The sequence below is a fragment of the Symphalangus syndactylus genome, chromosome 12 (genome assembly GCF_028878055.3).
Source record: "Symphalangus syndactylus isolate Jambi chromosome 12, NHGRI_mSymSyn1-v2.1_pri, whole genome shotgun sequence".
NCBI classification, from domain to species: Eukaryota; Metazoa; Chordata; class Mammalia; order Primates; family Hylobatidae; genus Symphalangus; species Symphalangus syndactylus.
Genome location: NC_072441.2, coordinates 145,774,571 through 145,796,315, shown reverse-complemented (window position 1 = coordinate 145,796,315; position 21,745 = coordinate 145,774,571). Strand labels below are relative to the sequence as shown.

Genomic DNA, 21,745 nt, shown 5'->3' with positions numbered 1-21,745 from the left:
ACATCCCAACAGGTCTTGGGCAGCCCTCTGATAGGCATCATTTGGCCCCCACGTCCCCTGTGCCTGCTGCTGGGACACTCTGGAATACTGCAGGCCCAATACCCGTGGAGGCAGAGGCTCACCTGGGCACCCTTCTCTCCGGTGGGGCCAGGTGGTCCCCGAGGTCCTGGAAGTCCCTGCAGATGGAAGCACAGTTAGTTAACCCATATCCTAGAATGGCCCCCTCCTCTGCTATCCTCCTTCAGGACTCAGGCAGACGTACCTGAATGCCAGGCAAACCAGGGGCTCCAGGCTCCCCCTGCAAGTCAGAAAGGGCAGACTAGGGCACAGCAGCCACAGCCAACCTGCCCCACTGGCCCTGCTGCACCAGCAGACCTGGTCTGGGTGGGACATCTGCCAGCCCAAATTCAGAAGAGCTCCCGAAGGAGACCCTGAAGGTCAGAGAGGCTGGGGTCAAAGGCAAGTCCCTGACAGAAGCAACAGCAGGCCAGGGCTGCGACCTGATCCCTGGTCCCAGAGCTAAGTCCTGTGCATCTGGGGGCAGGCAGAGCCCTGCAGTTTGGGAGTAGATGGAAGTAGGTAGTTGGCTAATGGAAGTGTTGAGGGGACAGGCAAAAGCAAGGCTAGAGACTCACCTGGGGTCCCTGGACTCCCCTTCCTGGAGGCCCTGGCTCTCCCTGAAGAGGCAGAAGGACAGTCCCTGGCTCAAGGTTCCCCAGTCACCCTTTGCCCTTCTCCCCAGCCCCTTCTCCTCCAGCTTCTCCCTGCCCTACACCCTGCCTCCATTTCCCACTCCAGGCTCACTGCCCCATGGATCTCCCTATCCCACCCCTGCCCTCACATAGCTACAGCCCAGGGCCCCAAGACTCACTCATACCTGCACGCCCTTCAGTCCTGGGGGCCCTTGAACTCCTGGTAGACCGGGTTGGCCCTAAAAGGCACAAGGTGGCCCATGGAGTCCCCACAAGAGAAAGGGGGACAGGAGGGAGAGGAGGCAAAGCTCAGGCAGGGAAGGGCTGGCGGGCAGGCAACTCACGGGTTTACCGGGTCGGCCCACGCCTTCAGGGCCCTGCTCTCCTTTGGGGCCAGGCTGCCCAGGCCGTCCTGCCATGTCGGTCACTGTCCCCTGTGGGCTGGGGCAGGCAGTGCAGCCATCACCCTGGTCAGAGATGGGTATAGCCGGGAGCCTGTGAGCCGGGGCTGGCACCCAGGCCAGGACGCCCTGCACCCCTCTGAACGCTCTGCCCCTTGAATGCTCCTACGTCAGCCTGGGAAATCAAAACAGGCCCCTGACACTCCTAGCGGAGGAGAAGCCCCAAGGAGCCTCCACTCAGTGACTCTGACAGCCATGAAGGCCCCAGCTGGCCCTGCAGTCCTTCCCTCACTGGTGCGACACCGATTTTTTTATGCAACAAACTTTCCCGACCCCAACCACCCCACCTGACTAACCTTTTCTCCTTTTGGCCCCACGGGGCCCCGAACTCCAGGCTCTCCTGACAGTCCTGGCCGCCCTGTGGTGCCCGGCGTTCCAGGGTCTCCGGGATTCCCAGCATCACCCTGTAAGGAGTGGGGTTCAAGGAAGGCAAGGATGGCCCAGCCGGGGGCAGGTTGCCCGCTGGGACTCGCAGGCACTCACAGTCCTTTGCTGGGGCTGACGGTTGGGGGCTAGGGAGGGACGAAAAGGAGGCAAGGAGGGGATCTGAGAGGATGCCCTGCCCACCCCCATGCCCACGGAGGCCCTCTCACCTTCTGCCCCTTCAGTCCACGCTCTCCAGCCCTGCCCTGAGGAGAAAGCATTTCCAGCACCCGCTCACTCATACCGGCCACCCTGAAGTGCCCGGCACCACATCAGGCCGGGGCATACAACAGTACACAAACAAAATTTCTGCTTTCGTGCTAGTGAAGCAATCTTGCCCGGGTTCAGAGGAGAGATTTGTGCCAGACTCCTTGCCTGGCTGACATGGGCAAATTAGCTCATCTATCTCTGTACCTCAGTTTCTTCAGCTGTCAAATGGGGATGATAAAAATAGTATAGGCTTCTACCCTGTAGGGATCCTGTGAGGTTAGACAAGCTAATGTGTCATGTGCAGCAGTGCCTGGCACATAACGTCCACTGTGGCAGTGCTGGCCATTACTATGAAAGCAGTAACAGTGATAATAACCACAGTGGTAACTGCCATTTCCCCAGTGCCCATAGTGTGCCACTAAGCACTTCACACGCACACCATTACTAGGCTTTACTCTGTGCAGGAAACAGAGGTGGAGAGAAGGTGACTTGCTCAAGTCAAAGACTTAGTAAGAGGCAAAGCTAAGATTGGAACCCAGGTCTCTCTGGTCCTAGGATGGCGCTCTTTCTGCCCACTCTGCCATACTCTGTCCCAGGATAAAGGGCAGAGACCTGTGAGGGCAGCTCCTGCTGGAGACAGAGGCTCTGACCCCGCCACACCCTCCCCACTACCCCCAATTGCCCAGGGAGTCAAGAGACCCAGGAAGGACCCCTCCCCTCTCCTTAGCCCCACCTGCATCCCCCCTCCAGAGGCCCCTGCCTATATCCCACCTCACCTGTTTTCCTGGCAAGCCAAAGCCTGGAGGCCCAGGTTCCCCCTTCTCTCCGGATGGGCCAGGCAAGGCCAACACACGGACATCCCCATCCTGAAGGTTGGACAGGGCCGGGCATGGCTCACAGGGCTCCCCCTGCCAAGCAAGGACATTGAGTTAGGGGGTCCCCCAGGCCCTAGTGCACTTGAGCCAGGTTTGGAATCTAGGGCTGGGGAATGTCACTGGGTCTGACACTGCACCTCTGCTGGGTGAGGGGTTATCTTGGGAAAGATGAAGGGAGAACAGGAAACAAAGGTGGAGCTGAGTCATCAGGGGTCTCCGTGCCTTGCTAAGGGGTCAGACTCTGCCCGACGGACAGCAAGGAGCCCCGGAGTGTTTGAAGTTGAGCAAGACGAGTGTCTGTCTAGGAACCTCACCCAGGCTGCAGCACAGAGAATGCCCCCAGACTCACCTTTGCCCCTTTGATGCCTGCTGGCCCCACTGGTCCTGGTGGCCCCTGCATGTTAAGACGCTACAGGTAATGCCCAGCATCTGCCAGGGCCATGCCTATCAGCCCCCCCACCTTGTCCTCTCCCAAGCTGATGCCATCCACAGCATACTTACTGGACTGCCAGCTGGCCCTGCCTCCCCGAAGTTACCCTGAGAGAAAGCACAGAAATCATGATTAAAGAGGGGATGGACTCCAGGTGCTACAGCAATCCCAAACCCAAAACCATAAAAGCAGCCCCTTCAGATGTCCAGACTACCCTCTCATGTCCACAGAGGAAGAGGGCTTTCTCCAAGGTCCCCAAGGGAGTCTGTGACCAGCCAGGGGCTAGAAGCCCTATTTCTGCCCCCAGCCTCACATTATGGAATCCAGCCCACCCTCAGCCCTGGCTCAGCACACAAAAATCATGAAGGCATTTTTCCAACAGCCTTTCATTGGACACCTTTACACGCGGAGCACTGGGCTGAGGCGCTGGGTAGACAGCAGTGAGCAGCACAAACAGCAATGCCTGTTGAGCTTGCACAAGCAGAACTTTCTAAATCATCATTTTAAACAGCGGTGAGTACTATGAAGGAAATCAACAAGGTGATGAGACAGAGTAAGTGGAGGTGGTCAGAGAGGTGTTAACCCTGATTATTACCAGAAGAATGAGAATAAGGTCATCCAATGAAAGAATAGGGGGAGGGTAGAGAAGAAAAACATTCTGGATGCTTCTAGTGGGAACCACAAGTACAAAATCTGACAGGTGAGAGTAGTCCGGACACATTCCATAATGGAAAGAAGATCTGCATGGCTAAAGCACAGTAAACCAGAAGAGAAGGGGAAGAAGTGGATGAATTTGGGAAGGATGGGGGCTGGGGCATCCGGGGTCCTGTGAGATACAGCGGAGCTATGTTAGAAAGTAAGTCACAGAGGGACTCTAAGGAGGGAAATACTGATTCTTCTACAAAGCCACATTAAACTACCAGGTGAAGGCCAGGCACGATGGCTCACGCCCGTAATCCCAGCACTTTGGGAGGCTGAGGCAGGTGGATCACCTGAGGTCAGGAGTTTGAGACCAGCCTGGCCAACATGGCAAAACCCCGTCTCTACTAAAACTACAAAAATTAGCTGAGTGTGGTGGTGCATGCCTGTAATCCCAGCTAATTGGGGGGCTGAGGCAGGAGAATCACTTGAACCTGGGAGGTGGAGGTTGCAGTGAGCAGAGATCATGCCACTGCACTCCAGCCTGGGCAACAGAGGGAGACTCAGTCTCAAAAAAAAAAAAAAAAAAAAACCACACACGAAAAACTAGCGGGTGAAAACTGGACTGCTGCAGGGCTACAGGGGCCACGGGCAGACCAGAGGAGGTTCCACCACGCAGGAGAGAGGCCACGGGGACACAGATTACCATGGCAGTGGCGGGTGTGGAGAGAAGTGGAGGGGGTGAGAGAGCTGTCATGGGCAGAACTGTCAGGACTCGCTGGGGGCTAGAGGGAGGGGGCAGTGTCAAGAGTGAAGGACCTGAGGACGACCGCAAGGCTGGGCTTTGAGGGGCTGGCTGTGAGCTGATGACTGAGATGGGGAAGCTGGGAAGAGGTGGCAGGCGGCGTGGGGGTGCAAAGGCCCCACATGTGATGTGACATGTGGGCTTCCCCTGTTAGGGTTGAGTCTGCACACATACTTCAGTGTTTCTCACACTTGAGCACTCGTACACCCACAGAATTTGGGTAACATTTGGGTAACACTGCATTAGAAGTTCAAGCCTGTCATTTGTCTCCAGTGCAATCATAAATAGATACGTTAACACAGGCACTGAAATTGAGTGACCCACAGGCGTAGTGAAGATTACAGTCTCTGGAGCCAGGCTTCCTGGGCTCAGTCCCAGCTCTGCATCCTATCACCTGTGTGACTTTGGGCAATTTACTTGGCCTTTCTGTGCCTCCATTTCCTCATCTGCGAAATGGGAATAATGGAGCACATACCCCATAAACTCTGGGAGGACAAAACAAGTGAATACACTTACAAGATTTGGAATAGTGCCCGGCACATAATAAGCAATAAAGAAGTGTTACATATTATAAATATTATAAGGTAATCTTGAATGCACTTAATAGTTCTAGAATATCATCACACCTACACTAAGGAATTCTCTTACAGAACATGAGGGCTCTCAGAAATAAATTCTTTGACTCAAGTCTGCAAAACACTAGTAAATTAATTTCACCGTGAATTTACCGTCGGAATCTCTTGTTTATATTACCCTCATTCCCTGCCCGCACCGCTCCTCCCCTGCCTGCCTGCCAAGAAACTCCAGTGTCCCTGACATCTAACCCAGGTCTCACCTTCTCTCCTTTCAGCCCTGGCACCCCAGCTCTCCCCTGAAAAACAACCAAGACAGAGTCTCAGCATCTCCCCATTCCCACCTCTCCAAGGCTCCCCAGGTCCCAGTGTCCAACCAGAAACAGAAAGATAAGATAGGAATTATGTCCTTCAGGTAGCTGGACAGTTTCCTCAGTTAGACAACTGAAGCTAGAGGTGCTAAGAGGAAGTTCCAGGGCAAGGAGCCTGGGGCAGCACAGGGACGGAGGGAGGGACCAGGAGACAGGCCTGGGACACCTGCCTCTTCCCCTCCCTCCTGATCCCTGCCCTGAGACTTGGGATCTGAAAAGCCAGGGAGATCACCAGTATGGCAAGGATGGGCTGAACTGGGCTGGGCTGGGAGAAAGCAGTCACTCACCGGAAGGCCAGGCAAACCAAAGCCAGGGGAGCCCACATCTCCACTGGCCCCTGTGGAGGACACGAGATGCTGGGCCCCTGCAACCGAGCTGCAGGACAAGCAGGGCTCTCCCTGGGGAAAGAAGAGGAAGGATCAGAAGTGCTCCCCGGTAGGCAGAGGAGGGCAGCCAGGAGAGCAGGGTTCCCTCACCTTCTCTCCTTTGATGCCTTGGATGCCAGGGTCTCCCTGCAGGGTAAAAAGGTTTGTGGGCTGAGGCAGGGCACGATGGAGCACCCCCAAACTCCCTGGCAATATGCGAGGACAGCAATATCACACACGCAAACCGTCCAAACATCTAGGGGTCCCATGGGGTCCAAGGCCAGCACCCCAGAGGCAGGGTTCATCAACCCACATAGCAAGCAGGAACGTGGCGGGGGGGATGAGGCCGGGTTAAGCTACCTCAGTGGAAAGTTCCTGCACGTACCCGATTGCCTTTTTGTCTGACAGCTCCCAGGTGCTCCTGAAAGAGGGGGTCTGTGAGAGAGGGGACTGACCCAGTCCTGCTCACTCCTTTCCTCCAGCCCCAAAACATACCCAATCCTAGGACACAGCCTCACTCACAGTAAGGGTGGGCTCCAGCCCAGCTTGCCCAAAAGGCATCCTAGAGTCTCCTGGAAAGCCCTGGGAGGTTGCCATGGAGACCGGAGGTGGCACTCTAGCCCAGCCCTGAGTTCTATGGTTCAGACCCCTTACCACCGTAAGAGCCCAGACTCTCTGCCCATAATCTCTCTGTGGACACGAGAAGTACCCAGCCCCTCTGCCCAATTCCTCTCTATGATCATGCCCCCAGGTTTCTTTGTGTGTCCGGGGAGGTCCCTCTATGGTCACCCTGGGCACTCACCCTGGCTGGTACAGGGTCACCAGGCTCCCCTTTGGGCCCTGGTTTTCCAGGGAGTCCAACAAAGTTCTGGAACCCTTCAGGCAGTGTTGGGCACACTTCACAGGGGTCACCCTAGCAGAAGGGAGAGGCAATATGTGGACAGGGTGGGGCTGAGACCCCGGGGAAGGCAACGGGCCTCTTGCACATACCAGCCCTAGATGTTGGGTCCACCAGAGCCCCACCCCCAACATCAAAGTGGACAGCAGGAATGCCTCTGGGGCTTCCTGTTCAACTGACTCATTCATTCACCACAAGATTCCAGGGCGGCACAAAACTACATCCTCACCGTAAGCCTTAAAACATGACTGTGTCCCACTGACAGACATGGAAACTTGGGCTGAGAGAGAAGCTAATTGATTCGGCACATTCATTAACCATGTGTGTGGTGGAGGGAGGGTTTGAACCCAGCTCACCCCCAAGCCAGGTTCTTTATGTACTCATTGCACATGGACATCAGAGGAAGAACGGGTGGCGGTCCCCTGAGGAAGGTCCGGCACCCCTAGGCCTAGGGCCCTTGATGCTCACTGTTATTTGCAGAGAGGGGGTCCCATTCCCACCCCGATCTGGGCAGCCAGGCCTGGGGCTCACCTTCTCTCCCTTCACACCTGGCTTCCCCTGTTAGAAAAGAGGCAGTGGGCATCAGTGCCAGGGCAGAGGGCTGGTGTGCCAGCTGAGGGCCCGAGGACCTAGCCCCTCCCTCCAGAGGCCTTGGAAGAGCAGACCCTCCCCTGCTGGATTGGGGTCACTCACAGGTTTCCCACCAGGGCCTTCCTTTCCTGGGATCCCGGAGCTGCCCTGTGGTCAGAAGAAAGGATAAGGCGGGAGCCTCCTGGCCAACGTGACCTCGGCACGTTCCCCTTCCCCACCCGTGCCCCTCTGTGATGGCAGAACAATCTTTGCCAAATCTCTTGTCGCCATTTGTTCCATTCGGTCGGTTCCTGTTGCCTGCCCTCCATGTCTAACCCAAGCCATTCTAGGTTTCAAAGGAAGGGAGAAAATGAAGCCTCTGTGTGCCCCTTCACTGGTGCACAGGACCCCAGCAGTCACAGACAGAAATTTCCAGAGCTTTCTCCACATCCAGGCACAAAGCTCTAAAATGAGCTTGGACCCTCCAGCAAAGTCCACTTTGGTCTTTACAACACTTAGGCCTGCCTATCCCTATACCTGGAACACAGGCCAAGATTCCCACCTCAGTGAGCACTGGGATGGGGACAGGACACTCCCCGCCAAGGGGCCTGGCCAAGCCGAGCCCAGCCTCCTCCCTGGGACTTGCTTCCCCTGTGGGAAGCTGCCCCGGCCCCTTCTCCTCTCTCCTCCTGTCAAGCTTGGAGCTCCCCATGTGACCACACTCCCACCTATGCTTACCTTGTCTCCCTTAGGGCCTGGTGGGCCACCTGGATCCCCCTGAGGGCAGAAACAGTCAGGTTGAAGTTTCCAGGGACCTCTCGCTACAGCGAGATCTTCTACCCTCACCCTCTCCTCCAGCCAGGACCCCTGGGACAGAGCCTTATCTTCCCCCCTTCATTCCCTGGCCAGGGTGGGAGAGGGGTCTCTGAGAAAAGCACAGCAGGAGAAGCAAGGGGGTACTCACCGGGGTCCCAGGCAGTCCTATCCCAGGGGGTCCAGGGAGGCCGGGGGGCCCAGGCTCTCCTGCCAGCCCCTCAGGCCCAACAAAGCCAGGGTCTCCCTGGCACAGACATAAGGTAGGCATCAGACAGCTGCTACCCCAGCCCTGCCACCCCATCTCCACCCCACAAACATCCACAACTCACCTTCTGCCCTTTGGGCCCAATGACACAGATCTCTCCTGGCCGGCCCTGTGGGGGGATAAGGGGGAGGGTGTACAAACAGCCCTGAGGCCTGGCACCTCCCCACTGGGAGAGGTGAATGCCAACCTGTCCCACCCTCCCTGCCCCTCCCCCAAACCAGAGCCCACCCTGGTGCCCCAAGGTCAGCACGTGTCAACCTTATGGTGTTAGAGGTTCGGGGCTCTGAGGCTGGGAGTGAGGAGGCCTGGGCTCAGGTCCTTTTCTGTCCCCTTCTTGCTGTGCTTCCTGGGGCACAGCCCCTCCCCACCCTGTCTGAGCAAGGGGAGGGGGCTGGATTCTGAAGGTTAAATCCCAGCATTCTCAGACCCCATGCTGCGGGTTGTGGTGGGGAAGGGTCCCAGGCACCTACGTCCCGGCCTGGCTTTCCCGGCACGCCCTTGATGCCTCCGTCGCCCTTCTCGCCTTTCTGGCCCTGGGGAAGGAAGAAGCAGAGTGACCAGGATGAGGAAAGGGCCTGGGACAGCTGGGCAGCTCCATCTGGGGCAGGGACAACTGCCTTCTAGACCCCTGGTCTCTGTCTCCCCTGAGGGTGAATGGCTTCAATCACCATGGGAGGATAGACAACAGGAAGAACTTCCAGACCAGCCAAGCCACTCACTGGGGGAATCTGTGGCATTTCCCTCTAGGTCAACTGTGTATTTGGATGAGGCAGGATGACTGGGTGGGGAGGGAGGGTCCCGCCAGCTCTGTGCCCACTGACACCCTCTCCTCAGAGAACCCTGACTCCTCCTTCCTCACGGCTGTAGAGCCTGCAGACCTCCCTGGAACCCGCCCCTCCAAATCCAGGCTTGTTACCTTCTCGCCTGTTGAGCCTGGGAGTCCTGAGGGTCCCTGAGATGAGAAGGGGAGACAAAGGAAGGGAGGGGAGGAAGGGAGGGTAAGGCTGGGCCCTGGACCCACCACCCCTGCCCTATCCCTGGTCCCACACTCACCAGAGCTCCTGACTCCCCCTTCTCTCCCTTCGGGCCTTCTGCACACTGAACAGGGGAACACGGTGTTGAGGGGGGCAGAGGGTCACCTGATGGGCTGCCAAGCACACAGCCTTTCCCCAGGGGCCGGCCCCATATTGGTCCTGAAGCAGGCATCACCTCCATGTCTTACCTGAAGCGGGGCATCCGGGGAGATTCTAACACAGTCATTGCCCTGGGGGTAGGGAACAAGGGATCAGGGGTGGGAACTCCTGGGGAAGTCTCCGAGATGTGTTGTGAGGAGGATCAGCCCGGGAACCCCACAGTCCTAAGTATCCCTAGAAAAGAGGGGCTTCCACACCCGAACCCCTAGAAAGACCCTGGCCCTCACCCCCCTCCCGTGATCTGGGCCAAGCTGCAGGCTTTCTGCTGGGATAACGGGATGATGGCTCACATCCCACCTCACCCCAGGGCACAGCTGGCAAAGGTTCTGCCACGGGCAGGGCTGGGACACTTACCCGTGCTCCCTTCTCTCCCTTGGAGCCTGGTGGACCAGGCAGGCCCCGCTCACCTTTCCCTCCCTGAGAGTGAAACCAGAATGGAAGCTAGGACCAGAGAGGGCACATGGGAGCCTCGAGGAAGCTCTCCCCACCTCTGGCCCCCTCCACCCATCCCCCAATACATGGGTACGCAAATACGCACACACGTGAGCAGTGTCCTGCCCCTCGCCTCCCCTCACCACACACAAGCATATGGATTCCACACCCGTTCATCCACATGCCCTCCCACCCCAACATGCTATATTTGGCAAATCCACAGTCTCAAGCAGGGGGGTATCCCATCCCCCATACCTGTACCCAAGCACATCAGCTCACACACAGCACAGCTGGAGGCATGTGGACACACACATGCACGGTGGCAGAAACCCATGCTGGCTGAGTGTCAGGCTGCCTGACTTCAAATCCTGTACTTGCTAGCATGTCACTCAGAGCAGGTCATGTTGCCTTTCTGAGCCACAGTTTCTTCATCAATAAAACGGTATTGACGAGCACACACAAGCACAACTCACAGTTGCATAGCTTCCCTCCCCATCATTCACAAGCTCTGCAGCCTCGTTAGCCCACAGGTATATGAGTTCAACTCCAGCCTTCGTGTGCCACACATATGCAAACATGTGTCCCCGAGATGCATGTAGCCACACCCACACGTAATCATTCTAACACACCCAGTCAGACATATGTGGGCACAGCTGGGCCTCAGTTTCCCCTGAAGTAAAATGATAGCACCCACCCTGCAGGCTGACTATTAAGAGGGTTCAAAAGGGTAACAAGTGTGCACAGGTGTGGCCTAGGGCCTGGTTGCACAGAAGGGCCTCAGAAAAGGGCAGCTCTTAGCATCTTTGTACACACACAACCCCCTGCTTTCTCTACCACGCATACACCTAATCACCCTACACACATACAGGCTCAGGTGGCCCTGATATAAACACACAGCCACGGGGTCACAGGCTGTGGGAATGGCTGGGGCTGCCAAAGAGGACGGGAATGTCCTGTTCTCCATTAGGACTCACCTTGGGGCCAGAGGGAGCAAGTGTGACCTGAGGGGACAGAGGAGAGGGCATCACACTTCCGGTAGAGAGAGAAAACCAGGGACCCAGAGAAGTCAAGCAATTTAGACAGGGTCACACAGCATGGTAGCAGGACCAGCAGCCTATATCCCAGCCCCTGCTCTGCCTCCCAGGCAAACTAGCGAGCTGACTCCGTTTCCTCAGCCTGTAGCATTTGCAGAGGGTCTAACCTACCTCCTCTAAACTGCCTGGCTTTGGTTAGCTCCGCCTCCCAGTTGCTGGGATAACATGGCTGCTTGGTTTCCATGGCAACCTCTGCACATCTGGGGACCATCAGTCTTACCAGATTTGGTGGGGGACTGGATTGAAAGAGGGAGCAGGGAGCAGAGGAGGTACTCCTGATATCCCCTGAAGTCAGGGGGCCTGGAGCAGAGGGGAGCTGGGGTTGTGCCCTTGGTGGGCCAATGTGGCAGGTCAACTCAGAACGTTAGGCCGCAGAAAAATGGTGACACGCTGCCTATGGAAGAGGCACAGTTGGATGCCAGCTGGGCTCACACTGAGCCCCTCTCCTTGCCCTTCTGGACCCCCGGAGGAAGGCTGGACCAGGGCCAGCTAGCAAGGGATAGCAGGCCCCGAACCAACGCTGTGGGAGCCCTTGCGGCGCTGAGCCAGCTCTTCCCCTTCTCTAGGCCTCCAGGAGAACGAAAGAAGCCTCCACCAGAGCAGGGGGAGAACTTGTGGGGAGTGCAAAGCTGCCATCAGCAACCAAAGCCCTGGTCCTGCCGGCCACAACCCCATGCCCATGCCCTGAACCCGAACACACTGCAGATGACAAGGCAGGTCACAGGCTTTCTTCCACACAGCCCTGGCTTGGTGGGGATGGCAGTGGGGGGTCAAGCCCGGCTCTGGGAGATGGGCAGGGAGCGAGTGTGAAAGTGTACAAAGACCCCCTTGTCCTCACCCAGGAGGCTGCCAAGCCAGCTCTAGGCAACGTCCACTCCCGGCTCTTGCCCGCTCCACCCTGCACACCCTCCATTCACTCACATTGCTGTCCCGGGCACCGTGGACACAGGGCGGACACTGAAAGGGAAGCGCAGGCGAAGAGGTCAATTCTGAGCCCCCGGGTGAGCCCTCCCCACCTCCATCACCACCAGGCCCGCAGAACATCACACATGTCTTGAGTGGAATCTGAGGGGAGCCTGAAGATAGGAATTCTATAAAACAAGCCTCACCCCTCATTTCCCACCCACCCAGCCCCACAGCCATTTTTCAGATGGGGAAACTGAAGCCCAGAGAGGAATAGCAATACGCCCCAGGTCACACAGCATGCTGGGGCAGAGTACGGCCCAGAATCCAAGGGCACCATGGCTGAAGGCTGGACTCTCCCCATGATGCCCGTGGCCGTTTGCTGCCAATTCAGCAGGAGTGTCCTCCAGGGCTACCTACCCCCCAACCCAAGGAGAGGCAGTGGGCAGACAGGGCTCAGCATCAGGCCCTCAAGGAATGCCAGGAGCTGTGTAGTCAGCCAGCACCCCTATGCTGAGGATCCGTGCCCAAAGCCTGGTCCAAAGGGTTCATGCTGGCACCTCCCCTGCTGCCAGTCCACTGGGAGGCTTACCTCATCGGCTGCTGTCTCCCGATGGACCTGAGGAAAGGGCGGGGGGTGTGGGAATGGGCAGGGAGCTCAGGGGGCCAAGGACTGTTTCCAACACCCCTACACCCAAACCAACAGGAGTGGGCACTCCAGAGAGTGCCAGGCACTGCGTCTGTCTCACCCCCATCCGTCCTTCTTGATCAGAGCTGGCACCTACATGTCCTAAGCTCTGTCCAGGAGGTGGGAAAGGTGGAGGAGAGTGGGAGTGGAGCACCTTATCCCTGGGGTTTACAGGGGCACAGAGGGCAGACTGAGGGCAGGTGGGCTCCTCCCCCCACCCCCACCTCTACCTTTGCTCCCCTTTCTGCCTTCTGGCTAATTCTTCCCATCAGCTGGGCATCCACCTGGGCAAACAGAGCAAAGAGAAACCCTTGGGGAGGGGGAAGTTCTGGGGCCCAGGCTGGAAAGGGGCACCCAGGCAGGGGGCATGGGCCCCAGGTATCCCCTCAGCCTGGCATCTGGCACCTCCTGGGGCATCAAGGGCCTGCTCAGGCCCCTGTGGCTGCCCCAACAGGTCCCCCTCCTTCCCCCCCACCCACCCATGTGATGTCAGAGCAAACAAGACCATGCATCAATGGGATCCTGTGTTCCTGCAGCCCAAGGCTGGGCAGGATGCCCGGGCAGGCAGGGAGAGTGCCCAGCCAGGGGGTGGGGCTAAGGGAGGAACCAGGCTTCCGTGCCACCTCTAAAGAACCTGAGAGTGGGCAGGCAGCTGGCCATGGTGCTGGGTGTAAAACCAGGCTGGCACTGGCTGGCGCTGGGCCCAGGAGAGTGAGCCATCCCTGGGGGGAAGCAGTATGACCTGGCCTCTGATCCCAGGTATCTCTGTCCTGGAGAAACTGCCTTTGAGGGACAAGCCTGGTCCTGCCCTCATCAGAAGAGTCTGGATGGCATCCGCGAGGGTCTAGGCAGTGCCAGAGCTAGATGGTACCACTCTCAACACCCATAGGTAGGTGGGCCACCCAGTGGTGGCCAGTGGGCTGTCTCTGCCTCCCTGAATCATTTAGGGGTGGTGTACAAATAGGGAGGGCTTCCAGTGCCCCTCCTGCCCTGGGCCCATGGCCAACTGACCCTGGTGGCAGACGTCAGTCAGCTCAGGGGAGGGGTATCTCACTTGTGCCTGCCTGTGCTGGCATCCACCTGTCCTGCCCACCCACCTGGCTGTTTTGAGGCTCCTCCAGGCAGAAGCAGCGGGTGTAGACCTTGCCTTCAGACTGTGGATTGATCTCAACGAGCTCATTGCTCTGGGTGTCCCGGCGGGCCTTGGAGGTCTCTGGGGGGCACTGTTTGGTGGAAGAGCGGGGCTGGGGTCAGTACAGGAGCAGACTCCTCCTAAGACCTCCAGGCATCACCTTCTAGACCTTCATCTCCAGCACAGTGTGGCCCTGGGCAGCCCAAGGGCCGGGCCACTCACCCCTGCCGGTAAAATCTCACAGCAGCCCTCCTCCAGCACGAGCTCCGGGTCACAGTAGATGTGCACCTGCTGGAGGTCAAACTGCAGGGGACACACACATCAATTTCACTTCATTTTATCAAATAGCTCTGTGTCCTGGCCCCCCAGGAGGCACAGAGATGTCTCTGCCCCAGGATGTGACCTCAGGGTGTTTCCAGTCTGGCCTGGGAGACATCAAAAATAGAGCTGTCACCAAAGGCAGAACGAAACCGCGCGTACAGGAACGAAGGAGAGGAGGCCCAGAGGAACAAAAGAGGAGGAGGTTCCATTCATGCTGGGCTTTGAAGGGCTGGTAGCTACTCAGCGGATGAGTGTGCAAGGAAAGGCATTCCAGGTGGAGGTAACAGTGTAGGCAAAGGCCGGGCAGTGTGAAAGCACGAGGTGAGCTGGATGGCTAGGATGGAATGGATCAGAGCAGAGCTGCACGGAGAGATGTAAAGGAAGATGGTGCTGCAGACACTTATAAGGACCAGATCATGAAGGGCCTTGAATGCCGGGTGAATATGTTTAGGCTGCATTTGGAGGGCAGCAGGAAAGCAGGGGAAGATTCTAAGCAGAAGGACTTGTTCCGATACAGATTCCAGGAAGCCCACTGGGGTTCCCAGAAGGCAAGAACAGAGGTCAGGGCCTGACCTAGCACTCACCAAGACGGGCTTGCCCTGCTCAGCATCCAAGCCTAGAAATACATGGCCCACAGGCCTCGTGGGTCGCCGGGGCCCCAGAGGCTGGGAGGAGGCTGAGCTGCAGTCCACGTGCACAGAGGCCACACGTCCAGCCACAGTCAGCATCAGCTTGTGCCAACGCAAGTCGAAGAGCTGGGGCACGGGGAAGATGCAGGACACAAAGTCGCCATCCTGGCCCTGGGCCCTGAGCTCCAGGCTCCGCTCTTGGCTGTTGATTTCCAGGGATACCTGGGTAGAATTTGGGAAGGGAAAGGACAGAGATTCAGAGCTCCAGAGTCACAGCATGGGTACACTCAGGGACCTCGAACTCATTTCTCAGGAGGGGAACTGAGGCCCAGAAAGAGAAGAAAGCTGGCTGGGGTCAAGGAGATATACATTCTGAAAGAATGAGGTAGGTACTGGTGGGCTGGGGCAGGCTTGAGGGTAGGCACAGGATGGAACAGGGAGACCCCAGAAGTCCCAAGCCGGGATGAAAGTTGGGCGGGACTGGTACTACCCAATGCCCTAAGAGGCAGTCAGGGCACAGAGGAGGTTCACCTGTGGATACCCATTTGCATCGGTCACTTGAAACAGATACCACGTCTTCTGGTGGGTGTTTTTCTTCAGCAGTAGTGTCAGCACCAGGGCAAACTCCTCCGGGAGGCCCCAGGGGAATACTCGTCTGGAGATGCAGCAGGGAGGGTGCCCTGAGACTCCAGTGAGGACACAGTTGCTGCCCACCCTGGGCCCTCAGGACTGCTGAGCCTACCCAAGACATCCACAGGCACACATCTTCCATCATACACATTCATTCACTCTCCACACCTTTACTGAGTGCCTTCCACGAGCTAGGTGCGGGTCTGGCTGCTGGGAATAACAGTGGTGAAGGCCAGGTGCGGTGGCTCATGCCTGTAATCCCAGCACTTTGGGAGGCCGAGGTGGGCGGATCACCTGAGGCCAGGAGTTGGAGACCAGCCTGGGCAACATGGTGAAACACTGTCTCTACAAAAATACAAAAATTCGCCAGGTGTGGTGGCAGGCACCTGTAATCCCAGCTACTTAGGAGGCTGAGGCAGGAGAACTGCTTGAACCCAGGAGGTGGAGGTTGCAGTGAGCCAAGATCACGCCACTGCACTCCAGCCTGGGCAACAGAGCAAGAGTTGGTCTCAAAAAACAAAAAACAAAAAACAAAAAAAAACCAACCAACCAACCAACCAAAAAACCCACATACACAGTGGTGAAAATACAGAGGCAGTGCCTGCGTTCATGGAGCCTTCAAGTCTGATGGGGGCATGGAGGCCATGAGCAAAGAAAGCCCAGAATGACTATTTCGCTATCGCATTGCAATTTGAATAAGTGCTTCCAATGAACCCAGAATACCCTGGGTGAGTAACTGGACCTGGGGTGGAAGGAGAGATGCTGAAAAAAAAGATGGAAAGGGTTCAGCATGACTAGAGCAGCAAGAGATAAAAAAGAGCCTTTTGTGAGCTGAGGTTGAAGAGGCAAGCAGGAGCCAGACCAGGGCTTGTGGGAATTTGGACTTCACACACGTGGGTGCACACACTCATAGGCATGTGCGCGCACACACACACATACACACACGCACATGACTCTTGTCAGGTTCCCGCCCACATCCTGTGTTCTCACAGTGCTCATAGGATGCAGACCTGTTCCCACCCACTGCTGGCCAGGGACAGGGGAAAGACAGAAGGTAGCTCTGCCAGGTACCACCTCTCAGCCCACCGTGCAAGCCCAGGGTTGGAGACCAGGTTGACTCCTGGCAGGGGATGGGATGAAATGACCCACAGAAAGGTCCCTGGGCTTAAGCCCCACGTCTGGAGTTGCTGAGGAGTGTGGCTGAGGTCAGTGTTGATTCTCAGTGGTCACATGGATGCGTTTACCGCGTGGGCTGGCTCACGGGGGCCGCCCCCAGGCGCAGGATGAGAGGCCCCTTGGTGTTGCGGATCTTCTTGATGGCAGACATCTTCATGAGGCTGAGTCGGCGGATGAGGTTGAAGCCTTTGGGGGAGACATCAGGTGAAGAGCTCAGCTGAGCAGGTGGAGAGGGGTACAGATCGCTCCCAGAGGAAGGTCGCGGGGACGGCGCGATGAGATGGTTGGGTGCTCACCAGTCACGTTGGCTGGCAGGCTACTACTGTGTTCCAATTTGAGTCCTTCCTGCTGTGAAGGTGGGCATTGTGTACCTAGAAGAGAAGGGGCAGGGGGGCATTAGGTGCACTCAGGCCAAGGTTGCTGCACGGCTGGAAGCTTGGGGAACCTGGGAGGGAGCAAGTTTATAGTCCTCACTCTGGACCATCAGCTAGATCCTGCCTTCTGACCCTGGCTCCCCAGGAAGCCTGGAGGCCCCCAACCCAGCATACAGTTGGGAGGACTGAGGTCCAGAGACTGAGGCCCAGGCCAAGGTCCCTAAGTGAGCCAACAACAGAGCAGGCCCAGAACTCCAGGAACCCAAATCTCCCAACACTCCAGTCAGGAGCTAGGCCGGCAAGGGAGAGAATACACGAAGCTCTGGGTGGCTCTCAAGCACAGATGGAGTGGGGAGCTGTGTATTTACACATGTGCCCCCTCCATGACATACACCCAGGTGGGGGGCAGACGAGCTCTTCAGGGGTAAGGAAATGTCAGAATCATGCACACTGTGTGTCATGTACGATTATGTGTACATGTCTGTACATGTGGGAGTTGCAGGTGCCCGTGCCACGAGGGATGACATGTGCAGCTGGCACATGTGTTCTCAGCAATAGGAACTTCCTACATCCAAATCAGACAAGCAGGCCAGACACAAGTAGGAGCCAACAGAATGAATATTTACCTGAATAACCACCTTGTGAAACAGAAGAGACTGAGGGTCTGAGGGGACCACAAGCTCAAGGGTACCACCAGGGCCTTGGAGCTCCAGGAAGGGCATGTTAATGGGTAAGGGCTCCCAGAGAAGGAGATCACTTAATTCAGGTTTCCAAAGCCCTGAAAGAACAGGTGGGCAGCCATGGGCCTCCCTCACCCTGGGGCTGACTGAGCAGAAGTGTTGGGGGAGGTGCTACAGCAGGCAAGACAGAGCCAGAATCAAAAAGGCCTTCTCATCAATGCAGAGGGATAGGTGGGAGAAGACAGTGAAGACAGCTCCTGGAAGCTGGCCTTGCACTCCCTGGCTAGACTGGCTGGCAGAAGGAATCCTGGGGCCCTGGGGCCAGGTCCCAATGACCCCACTGGACTCTCCCTCCCCCAGGTCTGGTCAGAAAGACCATCACTGTCTTCAGCATCACAGCAGCAATGGGTGACTCACCCCTTGGCAATGGGCCCAGATTCCTTACAGATGTTGAAATTCTCTGCCCCATTCCCCTCAGGGGACCCAGTGAGGGAGAGGAGAGCAAAGCTCACGCACACACAAGCAGAAACACATATGTGTACATACAAGGGGCAGGCGGCCACACTCAGCCCGGGTCCACAATCCCTTTCACCTCAGCTTCTTGGTTTTTCTGCTTTTCCTAGCTGGATTTGGGTCCTAGGAGTTCTGTTCCTGCTTGGTGAGGCAGCTGAGCTACTGAGCCCAGAGGGCACCCAGCAAGATCAGGCAAGTTGCCCGGTCAACTTCCCCTGGCTTTGGGCCCTGGAAAGCTGCACCCTCTGTCTCATCCAGAGTCTGGGCCTCGGGGAGGGCCTTTTATCAGAGATTCAGGGCCAGCCATGGAGGAGGAGAAGCACGTGGGCTAGAGGGATGCAGTCTCCACCATGAAAAGGATCAGCAGGACTTGGGGTTCTCTGGGGAGGCGGCATCCTTCTGCAGGGAGAGCTCACTGCCTGTTCCTCCCCACCCCACTGGTCCTACCAGCAATGTGTCCACAGGATTGGCTTACGTATTGGGGTGGGGGTTGTTCTCTTACACACAGAGACACAGGAGTACATACGAATGCACAGAGCCAGTCTGAGAGACAAACACAGAGATGCTCAGGGACGTAAACATACGAAGACACGTGCACACACACTCTCCAGCTCACCGCACGCAGGTTCAAGGGTGCCAACACCTCAGACCACCCTGAGCCCAGCCCCTAGACTCTGCTATAACTGCCCACATGACCACACATACATGGTCACATATGTGCGAGGACCCCAGCACCCCAGGAAACCAGTTGCAGGCCTGTGATACTCTGACTGTCCTGTGTCATCTCACCTGTATTTGCCCCATGGCTGAAGGTAGCCCAAAGACCGAGCAGCCACAGGCCAGGAGCCCAGGATACCCACATCCTGGTCCAAAGAGGTCGGCTACAGCCACAGCACCTGAAAACCACAGAGACCGGGAAGGCGGATTTCTGAGTTCACACAGCACAACTCCACACGTGGGCAAGTCATGGCCAGCCCGTGGGGCCCAGGCACTGGTACTGGGGTGGCAGGAGGTCTGGCCAGGCATCAGTCTCTCTCAGAGGCCCAACCACAGGCCTTGGGCTAGGATTTGAGCAGAGGCGATATTCAAAATATTTAACCACCGGTATGGCACGGATACCAGCTTTCAGGCAAAGCAGAAAGCTGCCTACTGCACTGAAATAGTGTCCAGGCAGCATCTGGCTGCACCAGTGGATACTTGCTGGATTGAGGAGAGGTCTAGAAGGTCTTAAAAGGCCAGAGAAGTTGGAGTAGTGATGAGGGCTTAAAGGAGAGGCTATTCTTCAAGACACATGGAAGTATTTCAATAGTCTAACACCTTGTGCACTGTCCCGGTATATACACCAGCCTGATACCTTACTAGCTGCACCCAGCTCAGCCCAGGAAGCCCTGCCAGGCACCCACAGGGTCAGGGGCTGGTGACTGGGCTAAGATTGTGGGCCACAGGCTTCCACAGGGCTGTGTGGGGGCCAAGGAAGCTTTCCCCATAGGTACAGTGGGCAGGAGAGCAGGTCTCTAGGGCTCAGGACTTCATTGCCAGCTCCCGCCCCCCAGCTGATGGATGCTCGTCTTTTAGTTTTATTAAACCCTGATGGATGGGCCCGGATAAATCGATGCAGGCTCAGCAAGTGGCCAGCAGAGCCATACATCATCTGGCCTCCCCCAGGACAGGCAGCTCACATGCACAAACACGGAGACATGCATGTGTCAGCACAGCACATGCAGATGCACAGGTACATGTACAAAAGGACACATATGTGGTACCACTGTGCATGCAAAGCTATCTGCACACAGGCATGCTCACAGAAACATATGCTCGCTGCTACACCCAGACACACCAGCTTGCATATACCTACATGCACACAGCCAGCCTATGACCACCCCTCCTGTAGGTCTTCCTGTTGGGAAGTTCTAATGCAAGTCTGACTGCATTCCTTCCAACTCTAATGGAATCCAATTTTCCTTCCCTCAATCATGGATAGGAAATGGAAACAGAAAGGACCCCTTACCCCAATACATTTGGAGATAGGACTCCAGCCCCCTTCTCCCTGGGACAGAACTGTGCCCCCAGCCTATTCATCCCCCATCCTAGTGATATGCACATCCCAGCTCTCAAACCCTATCTTGGTCTTCCTCCTGCCAGCCAATAGAAGGGCTGCCAGCTGCGGCGCCATGTGGGTGCGTGTGGAGGCGTGGGGATGGAGGTGATCCTGTCCCCTTCTGGCTCCTAGTCTCTGGTCGCCACTCCTCAGGCTCCAGCCAGAGTGGAGGGCTACAAGGACAGAGCCAGAGAAGCTTCCAAAGAGACGGCTCACCCCAACACAGAGCCATAGATTTGGGCGCAGGGAGTCAGAACCGGGATGGAGTTTAGAGCTCATCTCGCTCTAGAGAAGACGACCAAGGCCCAGAGAGGGCATGCCACTTTCCCCAGGTCACACAGCAAGTCTGGCGGAAAGGCCTCTCAGCCCAGAGCCCTGAGGCCACCCACTGTATCCCCACTTACCGGTGGCCGGGGATCCCCCCACCTCACTGAGCAGTCCAGGCAGCAGCCGGAGGAAGCAGAGCCCAGGTTCCTCAGGTCCGCTGGGGGTTCTCCATCTCTCCCTGACGGTCACGGGTCCCCAGCTTCCTGGCGCTCGAGCTCTCCCGGCTGTCTGCTGCCCGGTGCACGCCTGCCGGGGACTGCCGGCCGCTCCGGGTGGGGGAAGAGAGGCGGTTCCAGGGGGCTGGGGGCCTGCCAGGGACACTAATGGAACACAGCTGGACCGGCCCGCCAGGGAGGAGGAGGAGGAGGGCCTAGAGGGGGCTCCAGCGGCAGCAGAGGCGGCTGGACTGCGGGGTGCACAGTCCCGCCCCGGGTCTGGCCGAGCTCCCAGGCCCGCCCCTCCTGCCTCACCGCCAGGTGAGCGAGCCTCGAGCTAGGCGGTACCCTGCGTGCCCAGAGCTGCCCTGGAAGGGGGCTCCTACGGGCCCTTTAAGAGCCAGGCCTGGAGTTTGAAGTGCCCCCCCCTTTCCATGTCCCTGGCTGGGCCCCCAGAAGGCTGCGGGGGGCGGGGGCGGGGAGGGGACGGGGTGGAGGGAGAAGGGTAGAGACCCTCCTTCCAAGTGCGTGGCACCCGTGACGTGGCTGCCGCCCAAGCCAGCTTTTTCCAGCTCCTCTGCCTGACATTCCCAGTCAGTCTGTCCCTAGGTCTGTCTGTCCTGGGAGAAGGAGGGTGGGAGCCCCCTCCCTCCCCCGTGCTAAATTAACCCCCTCTGCTCTGGCCTGACTCCCAGGGAAGTGAGACTGAGGGAGTCCCCTTATTCCTCCTTACTCCATGAGACTGGAAGGGCTCAAATCCCTGGCCCCTGCTCTGGCTTTGCGGTTCCAAATGTGCTGTGTAACCACACTCCGTTTTCTCATCTGGAGGATGGGATCGTGACGCCTCATAGACCTTTGCTGTAAGCAGGAAATGGGTCAAAGGCTGGAAGCGCTTAGCACACGGTCTGGCACATAAGAGGAGCTCAGTAAATATTTGCTGCTATTATCGTTATTACTGTGATCCCTGGCAGGCGACGGGACTGGATTTCAAGCCTTTACACCAGCACT

At 57.3% G+C, this 21,745-nt stretch overlaps 1 protein-coding gene across 10 annotated transcripts in view; it reads right to left on the bottom strand.

The window, feature by feature from the left end:
- The window catches only part of COL16A1 (collagen type XVI alpha 1 chain), a 51,954-nt gene extending 30,965 nt beyond the window's left edge, over positions 1–20,989 (bottom strand). For 3 of the 10 annotated variants that reach the window (XM_063625200.1, XM_063625202.1, XM_063625203.1), the window contains exons 1-37: positions 20,660–20,989; positions 18,947–19,053; positions 16,887–16,961; positions 16,659–16,776; positions 15,316–15,439; positions 14,740–15,006; positions 14,057–14,137; positions 13,800–13,925; positions 12,933–12,986; positions 12,607–12,633; positions 12,033–12,068; positions 10,992–11,018; positions 9,940–10,026; positions 9,615–9,656; positions 9,446–9,490; positions 9,309–9,344; positions 8,863–8,925; positions 8,457–8,501; positions 8,276–8,371; positions 8,050–8,088; positions 7,435–7,479; positions 7,273–7,299; positions 6,646–6,756; positions 6,229–6,264; positions 5,955–5,990; positions 5,766–5,876; positions 5,371–5,406; positions 3,163–3,198; positions 3,011–3,055; positions 2,563–2,694; positions 1,747–1,782; positions 1,450–1,557; positions 1,037–1,159; positions 878–931; positions 636–677; positions 263–298; positions 123–176 (exon numbers count right to left, since the gene is read on the bottom strand). In XM_063625200.1, coding sequence (XP_063481270.1) covers positions 123–176; positions 263–298; positions 636–677; positions 878–931; positions 1,037–1,159; positions 1,450–1,557; positions 1,747–1,782; positions 2,563–2,694; positions 3,011–3,055; positions 3,163–3,198; positions 5,371–5,406; positions 5,766–5,876; positions 5,955–5,990; positions 6,229–6,264; positions 6,646–6,756; positions 7,273–7,299; positions 7,435–7,479; positions 8,050–8,088; positions 8,276–8,371; positions 8,457–8,501; positions 8,863–8,925; positions 9,309–9,344; positions 9,446–9,490; positions 9,615–9,656; positions 9,940–10,026; positions 10,992–11,018; positions 12,033–12,068; positions 12,607–12,633; positions 12,933–12,986; positions 13,800–13,925; positions 14,057–14,137; positions 14,740–15,006; positions 15,316–15,439; positions 16,659–16,776; positions 16,887–16,961; positions 18,947–19,019 — 2,529 coding nt within the window. In that variant the 5' untranslated portion in view covers positions 19,020–19,053; positions 20,660–20,989. Of the gene's footprint in view, positions 1–122; positions 177–262; positions 299–635; positions 678–877; positions 932–1,036; positions 1,160–1,449; positions 1,558–1,746; positions 1,783–2,562; positions 2,695–3,010; positions 3,056–3,162; positions 3,199–5,370; positions 5,407–5,765; positions 5,877–5,954; positions 5,991–6,228; positions 6,265–6,645; positions 6,757–7,272; positions 7,300–7,434; positions 7,480–8,049; positions 8,089–8,275; positions 8,372–8,456; positions 8,502–8,862; positions 8,926–9,308; positions 9,345–9,445; positions 9,491–9,614; positions 9,657–9,939; positions 10,027–10,991; positions 11,019–11,949; positions 12,069–12,606; positions 12,634–12,932; positions 12,991–13,799; positions 13,926–14,056; positions 14,138–14,739; positions 15,007–15,315; positions 15,440–16,658; positions 16,777–16,886; positions 16,962–18,946; positions 19,054–20,659 lie in introns of those variants that run through there. The other 7 variants (XM_055254935.2, XM_063625201.1, XM_063625206.1 and 4 more) reach the window with 7 other exon arrangements.
- Positions 20,990–21,745: the final 756 nt, after the last annotated feature.